This window comes from Electrona antarctica, assembly GCF_951216825.1.
Source record: "Electrona antarctica genome assembly, chromosome: 10".
Lineage (NCBI taxonomy): Eukaryota > Metazoa > Chordata > Actinopteri > Myctophiformes > Myctophidae > Electrona > Electrona antarctica.
Genome location: NC_136791.1, coordinates 18816004 through 18825786, shown reverse-complemented (window position 1 = coordinate 18825786; position 9783 = coordinate 18816004). Strand labels below are relative to the sequence as shown.

At 45.2% G+C, this 9783-nt stretch overlaps 1 protein-coding gene across 1 annotated transcript in view; it reads right to left on the bottom strand.

The window, feature by feature from the left end:
• Positions 1-440: 440 nt before the first annotated feature.
• LOC306930752 (uncharacterized protein) overlaps positions 441-9783 on the bottom strand; it is a gene marked incomplete at its 5' end in the record, with an annotated part of 31971 nt that continues 22628 nt past the window's right edge. Inside the window, 3 exons of the mRNA XM_079511847.1 lie at positions 441-1647; positions 4588-4684; positions 8611-8657. Coding sequence (XP_079367973.1) covers positions 985-1647; positions 4588-4684; positions 8611-8657 — 807 coding nt within the window. The 3' untranslated portion in view covers positions 441-984. The remainder of the gene's footprint in view (positions 1648-4587; positions 4685-8610; positions 8658-9783) is intronic.

Genomic DNA, 9783 nt, shown 5'->3' with positions numbered 1-9783 from the left:
CGGACAGTCATAGAGTAGGCATTGTGCATGGAGAGATGTGTGCAAACGGAGTGGTTTGGTAGGAGAAGGCGGACGGATAAACGGGCGCAGGGCTTTCAATTAGTGTGGCATGTGGCAAGATGCCAAAACCAGTTGATATGTCAGCTGTGTTGACAGTAGGTGGGTTTCCATCAAAACATTTCGAAAATAGGAAGGGAATAAGTAAGTAATTCGAAGAAAGAAAAGCGTATTTTTCTTGTTTCCATCCACTGATAAAATGCGCTTCTTTGGAGATATTAAATAAGCAGTAGATGGCGCTATTTTGCCAGTCAAGTGAGACGCGCAGAGAGGCGCATATTATCTGACATTTATTTTACCGTTTGATGTCTGAAATCTGATAGCAGATGTATACCGGTATGCTGCGTTCTGAACTAATTGGAGATGAGATACCACAATATATGGAGCTGCATTAATCGCATCAGGCAATGTGTGGATTATATTTTCTAGATCAGCAGGAGTTCCACAAGACTTTATGTTTAGAGATGTTTTTTTAGCTTGTAAAAAAAAATCTTCTCGATCCATTATTTACTTGTTCTTAAAACTAAGATTGCAGCCAAAATATGCTCCTAACTGTAGGCTGTAGGCTTTACATTAGCAGCTAAGGACCCAAGAGTACATTGAATTATTGCAGTGGAAGATGGAGGTCCAAATAGAATTTCTTCTTTTGGCTGTAAAATAAATTAAAATAAATTAAAAATGCACTCCGTGCTACATCTCTCTCAATGACTTGGAAAATGGCCAGCAGTAATATAAAGTATACTGAGCAATGTAGTCATAATGCCGTGGTTGGTACTTGTACAGCTGATAACAGGCATAACAGTACGATAAACGTTTATGCACGTGTTCTCTAAAAACAAACAAACAAAAACAAACAACGACCAAAAACAAAATTGCATGGCAAACATGTTAAAACAGGAATGAAAAACTATTGTCCAGCATGGTCAGTCAGAGTTTTGTCATTGGTATGTGCAGGCTGTTCCAGGGTCCCATCCACAGCTCGTCTTCGTCCGACAGTGTGTTGTCACTGTGCGACTGCAGAGTCTCCCTGCTGTCTTTGAGACTGTCCACAGAAGTATCTCGCTCGTCGCCGCCACAGTGGCCACTGCTGCCGTTTCTGTCAATCAAGGCCTTGGCAGGATTGGACCTATTGGAGCCGAAAGTTTTCAGACCCGCGATGCCGGATCCCAGGGAGCCACAGGAAGGCCGGGAGTTGAGATTGATGTCCACGATGGCGGAGGAAACGCACGTGCCGCCCGTTCCGTTTCTTGTTCCGTCTCCCGTTCCGTTTCCCGTGCTCCCGATGCAGTCAACGGGGAGGGTTTCCTCGAGAGTCACGCCTAGCTTGTCCAATCTTTTAAACTGCTTTCCCAGGCGACACGGAGAGCCACCCTTGAGGTTGTTGGGGTGCGGCAGTCGCCTCGTTCTGACTATAGTTCCGTTCTGGGAGAGGTAGACGTTCCCGTTGACGGCGGTGCTGTGACTGTTGACATTGGCGTTAGACAGTCTGTTAATTCGCTGCTGGGGCTCAGTGCTGCTGTCGTCCTCCGTGGTGGAGCTTGTCTCGTACTCTCTGTCCACCACCAGCTTAATACGCTTTTTTCTCCCACCCTGGAGGGAAAAGATACAGGGTTAATTCATAAACTACTGTGATAACGTTTGGCTCTTTTGGACTACGAGGACTTAGCCAAACCGCTCCATGAAACATATTTGTTTCCAAATGGCTCGGTTTCACTTAAGGTTCTCAGAACCTAATTTGGATCCGGGGGAGGTGGTACTAACCCTGCGTTCCGGGAACTAAAAAATTAGAACTTATACTTCTAAGTTCAATTAGAGTACAATCAACTTTCAATCAAGCCACTGGCTTGCAATAATTACAATTCTAATACATAGCGGAAATAGGTAAATAAAGCTCACAGATCGGCTATTGTGTGAGCTTGTAGATCAGCAAATTTCACTATTTATATGCATTTCTTATGACGTACAGTCCGGGTGGTTCTGGTGATAAAGGAAAGGTAATAGGTAAAGTTTCCATTAAGGAAGTTTCTGGGTTACCCCTCGTAGTAAAAAAGAACTGCCTTTGAGAACACACACAAAAACAAACACTGAAGAAACAACACAGCAAATAGAATTATGAGGCAGAATTATAACATGCAGAATATCACAGCAGAAACAAGAGCACTATGATATACAAAAACAGAGCAAAATCCACACTCGAAAGATAAGAATTCAAAGAGGGCAATGTGTCAAAGATGACGGACATACACCAAAAGTAAAACCTTCAAAGCTTTGCTTTGCCAGGGGAAAGAGAGAGTAAGAGTCAATCCGAAACACTCTTAGGAGGCACACGCAGTTCTTCAGAAAAAGGAAATCCTTCACTCCCATGCAAGATTTCATTCAGTCTTACTTCACAGCCGACCATCCATGTCTTTAGAATTCGGTGCCAGACTCAGGATCGGAGGGTTCTTCCGTGATGGCATCCTCGTCCACTTCAGTGATAGGGGACAGTCCACCATAGTCATACGAGTAGGGGTCCTCAGGCATTGGATCAGCCGACCTGGGCTTCCTGGGAGGTGCTTCATCGCTGACATCGCTGGCCGCCTCAGAGTCTTCCCCTTCTGAACCCTCCTCAGACACTTGGCTGCCACTGCCGGACTGAGCGCCGCTGCCACTACCACTGCCACTGCCACTACCACTGCCTTTGTCCTCTGAACCGCTTCCCTCGGACCCAGATGCTTGGCCCTCGCTGCCCCCACTGCCGGATCCAGAGGCTGCACTGCCAGCAGCACCACTTTCACTCTCACTACCACTACCACTACCGCTTCCGCTTCCGCCACCACTACCACTACCGCTTCCGCTTCCGCCACCACTACCACTGCCGCTTCCGCCACCACTTCCACTCCCACTCTTGCTGCCGCTCCCACTTTCACTCCCACTGCCTGAACCACTCCCACTCCCACTTCCTGAACCACTCCCACTCCCACTTCCTGAACCACTCCCACTTCCACTGCCACTCCCACTTCCTGGACCACTCCCACTCCCACTTCCTGAACCACTCCCACTTCCACTGCCACTCCCACTTCCTGAACCACTTCCACTCCCACTTCCTGAACCACTCCCACTGCCACTCCCACTTCCACTGCCTGGACCACTTCCACTGCCACTGCCACTCCCACTTTCACTTCCACTTCCTGAACCACTCCCACTTTCACTTCCTGAACCACTCCCACTCCCACTCCCACTGCCACTGCCACTCCCACTGCCACTCCCGCTGCCACTGCCACTGCCACTCCCGCTGCCACTGCCACTCCCACTGCCACTCCCACTGCCACTGCCACTCCCGCTCCCACTGCCACTGCCACTCCCGCTCTTGCTGCCGGTCCCACTTTCACTTCCACTGCCTGAACCACTTTCCGCCTCATCATCGGAATCTTTCTCTGTACCCGATTCCTTCTCTGTTGCTGTGCCCGTTCCGGACTCGGATCCTTTATCGGTTCCCGACTCTTTCTCAGATCCTTCAGATTTGGACTCTTTTTCTGATTCGTCTTCAGACTTGGACTTGCCCTCTTCATCAGAGTCCACCTCGTCGGGCTCTTCCTCTGAGTCTACGGTGCTTTCTCTGTCTAAATCCCGATCGTCAAGTTTTAGACGATCGGTGCTGCCTCTCTCCGAGGACTCTTTCGACACCTTGCTCTCCGGCTCACTCTCGGTTACACTAATAGACGGCGCCTCACTACCTACTGACTTCCTCCTGAACCTGGCTCCTAGGGAAATCTTCTTCAGGGCTTTCCCAAGTCTGCTCCGGGCGGGAGACTTGGTGTCAATCGGGCCCAGGGCCGGCGGCCCACCCGGTACGTCATCCTGGCCGTCTGTGCGGCGGGCACCGATCAGTTTGGCCTGATCGGTGTCCTTCATCTTGCCAAACATCTTGAACATCTTGGCTTTCTTCCACGGAGAGCGGCCGGTGGGAGCCTTTTCTCCCACCTTGCCGGCCGCCAGCAGTTTGCTGAGTTTCATGACGGACTTCAGCCTCTTGGCGGCCTTGGAAGGCTCGCCTCCCGCCGGCACAATTTCGTCTTCAGGCGGCAAGTCTCTAAATCCTACCCTCCTGGGTCCACCTCTACCTCTGCCACGACCCCTTCCTCTTCCTCCCATCTAAGTAGGGGTGTGACAGTTAATTGAACCAAAATATTTAATCAATATAATGTAATAAAGAATCGATAATAATAATCTATTCCTATTTCGGACATATCTGTATAGGCGAAAAGTAAAATAAACTGTATTTTTTTTTATAAATAGTGAAAATAGCTATCTACAAGCTCACAAAATGTTGCATTGCCACACGCTGTGAGTTTGTAGATCGGCTATTTTCACTGTTTTTGCAACGAATTATAAAATAAGGCTTAAGTGATTCATCAATTCATTGAGATATGAAGAATTCTAAAATACAAAAATTACCTCAGCGATTGTTCAATTAATCGAAAAGGTAATCGACAGCAATAATCGCAAAAAATTATTATTGTGTGTGGCATTACAGATTGATTTGTGTACCTCTGCGTCGTAGTAATGGTCATCCTCCATAATCACCTCTCCGTACTCATCATACATGGGAGGAATCAGCCTCCTGCGACTGCCATACTGGGGGTATCTGAGAGTGAAGAGAGTGAGTTATGAGCTCATGATATGCAACAAAGCAATTTCTTACTATATGGCACAATTGAGGAAACGTAAAAAATATATATAAATTCATAAAGTCATTATAAAGAATTTGACAAAATTCCTTGACCCCACTCAACTTTCAATCAAGTCAGTGGCCTGCAATTACATTCTAATAAATTGGACTTCACTATTACAGAAATGATGGTGTAGTGTCCATGCATTTAGAAAGATTGCATTGGCAATCTTTCATTGCATTGGCAAGCTCACCACAATTCAAAAGTAGTGAATGATGCATAATGGTAGCATATAAGGGGCAGTCTATCTATCTAATCGTTACATTGCTGTTGATGAATGGCAGAATAAGCAGCCACCGTGGGAATCATTAGGAATAGCTTGGACATATTGAACATGAGGTGTGATGTTGGGCCACCACCGTCCATCAGCATGATTGTAACATCTGTGTCTGTTCTGAGGCATCAGGCATTGGTAGGTACTGGAAGTGTGTGTATAGATGCCAAACATTCTGTTCAATGTACAGTGTTGAACCTACTAGCCAGAATGAAAGAGACCAAAAGATGACCTTGTGATCATGGGAGGCTGTTTATGAGGACCACAGGGGCCTTAGTGCAGTGGTTCCCAAACATTTCTGCCTCATTGAAGAAAGCATGAGCTCAGTTCGGGGCTGCCCCCAAGTTGGCAGAGAAAGAGTAGTGCCCAGGATTAATAATAATTAAAAAACATGCCTCAGATAACACCTGTAAATACGTTTTTCATCACTTTATAGCACCTATTGTCATATTAACGTTAAATATGTAAATATTTTCCTCCAACTGGAGGCACCCACTTTGAGAACCACTGGCTTTGTGGTCGCTGGATTAACAGCCAGTACTCAACCCCCAGAACTTGTATAGATACCCCTGATCAAACACAACTACAAGGGAAAGTTGCTCAGTCAAATTTGTACTTGAGTTTCAACTTGAGTACAACTTGAGTTGTACATTTCAAGTACAACTCAATACAAAAACTGTCAACTGTGAGTGGATGACCAATAAAGCACTACGCTTGTTTACAAGAGGGTCCACCATGTTCAATTCATCATAACATTTAGAGACATACAAATATACACCACATATACAGTGAGGGGAAAAAGGGGTGGGTGGGGGATTCGGATTTTACGGGGGCCAGTTTTGAATTGCAGACGTCCGTAGGTGCCCTTTGAGAGCGGTTTGGAAGGAGTCAAGGGATTTGCATGTCTTAATGACCTTTGGTAGGGCGTTCCACATTTTGGTGGCATAGGAGTGAAATTAATTTAGTCCTTTATTTGTGCCAAATCTGGGTTGCACACTGGGTTTGTTGAGCTCCCTCTGGTGTTGTGGGCGTGGACTTCGTTGCCATTAAGGAAATATTTAGACAGGTGCATGGGTATCTTGGTGGTGTATCGAATCTTGTGGACCAGCCTGTCAAAGTGGGCAGGGGTGAGGTGGGTTCGGGGAGTGAGGCCAAGTAGTAGCCTGCGACCAGTTTGTTTTGGGAGGTCTGGAGCCTTGTTTTAAGGTCCTTTGAGGTGCTGTGGTACCAAGAGGTGCTCCTGTTAGGGTCTTCAAGGTAAGTACTTGATTACTTTCTTCTAAAACAAATATGTAAAGTATTCAAAAGTACAAATTACAAAGTACATCTTTTTTCAGTCAAAAGGATAATATTTGTCTTTGAAATGTTAATGTGGTGGCGTGAAAGTATACAGTATCCATAGTAAAATACAAATACTCAAGTCATTTTTAAAATGTAGTATATTTGCTACATTTAAGAACATACTCAAGAAAATGTATTGAGTTACTGTCCACCACTGTGTAAACAGATTAACTGCTATTAAGTCGTGCTTTGCTCCTTAAATAGAAACAGCTCAAAGGCAGTCCAGGTTTTAAGTGATAGCAGCACGCTCAGCAGAAATAGCGGCTTTCGGGGTGGGCTTTCTGACAAACACGACCGAGTCTTCAAAATGCAATTACATGCTGTTGCAAATGAAGGGCCCTGCGATGCACACACACACACACACACACACATTACATCCATTGAGGAAATGAGCATTAGCGAGGATGAGGAGAGGGTAAGTCGACGAGTACGTGGAGAGGTAATTAAAGGCACTTCAACGAGTCATGTAATGTATGTCGTAAGGTTTGTCATGTTTTGACTAGCCCGGCAAGATCTATTACAGCCTTGCATGCGCTCCGTTTTGTTAAAAGGGCCACTTCACCCGTTTCCAACTTCATATAATTGGCCCTCGCTAATGCCTCATTATAACATGGGCACCATTTTCTGTCTACTGGATCTGCGTCTCAGAGGATGTCTGACTCTGTGGAGAGGTTTCTAATCCAAGAGAAACTACTCCCTTTCTCTTCCTGGGAATGGAGCATGCTGAAGTAGAATTGTCCCTGTAATGCATGCGGGGGTCATGAATTTCCTATTACTCTTTAATATTATTTAGTGTTATTACATTTTATTTCTTAAGGATATGTATAAACACTACAAAACTAAACACTAAAAGAACACCGCCCCCCTGCACGCAATATCAGTCACGAAAACCAGGAATGTGTGTTTTCAAGTCTACATAGGGTTTACATAGGAAGGGGTAGAGGTGTCTGGATAAGAAAATATGAATATCAAATATATTACATATTGAACCAAGCAACTTAAAAGAAACTGTCTGGGAAGCCCGAGTAGACGTTTTAATTTTAAAAGTGAAATACCCCTTTTAATTCTCCAGCGTGGGAGATAGGATATCACTATGGCTGCCACCTCGCCGGAGCATTTAATGAATAACAATTTTTCTCAGCAGCTGCTACAGCATTGTGCTCCAGCTTCTCCTCCCATGGACCATATGGGACACGGAACATACCAGCCAAAACGCCCTCTATCCATTAAGCAGGGCTGGAAGAAACCTTTTATTTTTGTACTGGAGTAAAAAAAAGTAGCAATACCACAATATAAAAAAGGAAATGTCCTGCATTCAAAATAGACCGTATGCGCGTGACATCATCATCATACCCGGAAGTTATGCGGGAATGCCTATTCAGTGGCAAAAGCTACTTTCTGGCCTTGATAGCCCATACATCCAAAACGACGTTAAACTCACTTTGCCAATCGCCACTCGATTTGCCACTCACTTTATGCATGCGCATATCCTCTATTGTACAAAATATATTGGAATCATAATGTATAGCTACAGTATACTGTACTGAAAGTAGTAGTAGGAAAATGTGTCACATGTAAAGACCTGCATATCATCTCTGTCGGGTGGAAACCTGTCCAATACGTACTTTTCAGGATTCAAATTCAAAAATAGCAAAATTAGCAGATCAACAAGCTCAAAACGTGTCACTTAGCGCCACATTTTGAGATTGTAGATCTGCTACTTTTGTGTGACGCTGTAGTAAGTACAGGTAGGGCGTTAATTTACAAAAAAACACAAAATGGTTAGAATATGGAGATAGGAGGTTTCTGTCAGACAGTGACGATATGCATAGCCTATATCTTTGTTTGTTTAAACCTGGTTCTATATACTGTACTTCTTCCACCACTGCCTCTATGCATTAAGCCAAAAAACACCACCATACCCTCAGGTGTCCAACAGAGTCATTGATCTCATTGGAGTGAGTTGAGAGGGCACGCACGCACGTTCTAGATCTGCCTTTAATGCTTCCAGCCCCAAAAGGATCTCAACGTTGAAAAATTATAATGCGAGTTCATGGTGAATAGGTCTTAATGGGCGTGTAATAAATGAGCGTGTGTGTGTGTGTGTGTGTGTGTGTGTGTGTGTGTGTGTGTGTGTGTGTGTGGTGTGTGTGGTGTGTGTGGTGTGTGTGGTGTGTGTGTGTGTGTGTGTGTGTGTGTGTGTGTGTGTGTGTGTGTGGTGCTCACCCTTGGTCGTAATACCCTTGGTCGTAGTCCTGGCCCGGGTCGTATTCCTGCATTTCAAAGAGAAGAGAAATACATCAGCACTTACTAGGTTAAAAAAAACGAATGTGAGAGAGGGGAAAAGACAGACAGACAGACAGACAGACAGACAACATACTTTCAACATATTCTTTATATTCTATATTTCAGATTTAGCCTATCAACCCATGGGGGTGCATGTGTTTGGCCCGACATACTAACAATCCAACACCCTACCCAAAACCCAAACCCTAAACCTAACAGGAAGCCACGGGTTAGTTTTAACCTGCCATGGGTTTGTTTTAACCTGCCACGCATGTCGGGAGCCACGGGTGAGTTGTAACCGGCCACGGGTTAGTTGTCTAACCAACGTATGAATGCACCCGACCCCATGGAGCCTTGAATCAATGGACATTCTTAAGACAATCATTTGATGACTGGTGGAGTCTCTGGTAGGAGACCCATTTTGGGTGGTGAAATATCCCTTTGAGTGATTATAAGGATCAGTTACTTTATTTTTGTATTATCATCCTAAGGATACAGTAGGCTATATCCCCCCTCCCTTGCTTCTGTAGCTGCTCAGCCTCAGAGCATTGGCTAAGTCGCTAAGAGGTAAATCAGAAAATCCACCACAGGGCCGCGGGCCGCAAAAGACGGCAGCGCGGGCCGCATGCGGCCCGCGGATCGCCAGTTTGACACCCCTGCTATACAGCATCAGTACTGCATCCCTGCGAATGAAGAGAAGCAGTATACTGTCTCTACCTCGGGTCTCAGGAGAGATGGCCTCAGCAGCTGCTGCTTCAAGATCAGCACAGAAGAGGAAAAAGGAAAAAAGGAAAAGGAATGAAAGGAAGGGCCATGAGGACGACACAAGGAAAGACAGCACGCATATATCCATATATCCACTATGCCATTTATACAGGCAGAAAACACAGCTCTCTCATATATCCACTATGCCATTTATACAGGCAGAAAACACAGCTCTCTCATATATCCACTATGCCATTTATACAGGCAGAAAACACAGCTCTCTCATATATCCACTATGCCATTTATACAGGCAGAAAACACAGCTCTCTCATATATCCACTATGCCATTTATACAGGCAGAAAACACAGCTCTCTTCAAGGTTAGGTATGAGAGCCAAGCGGAATAAT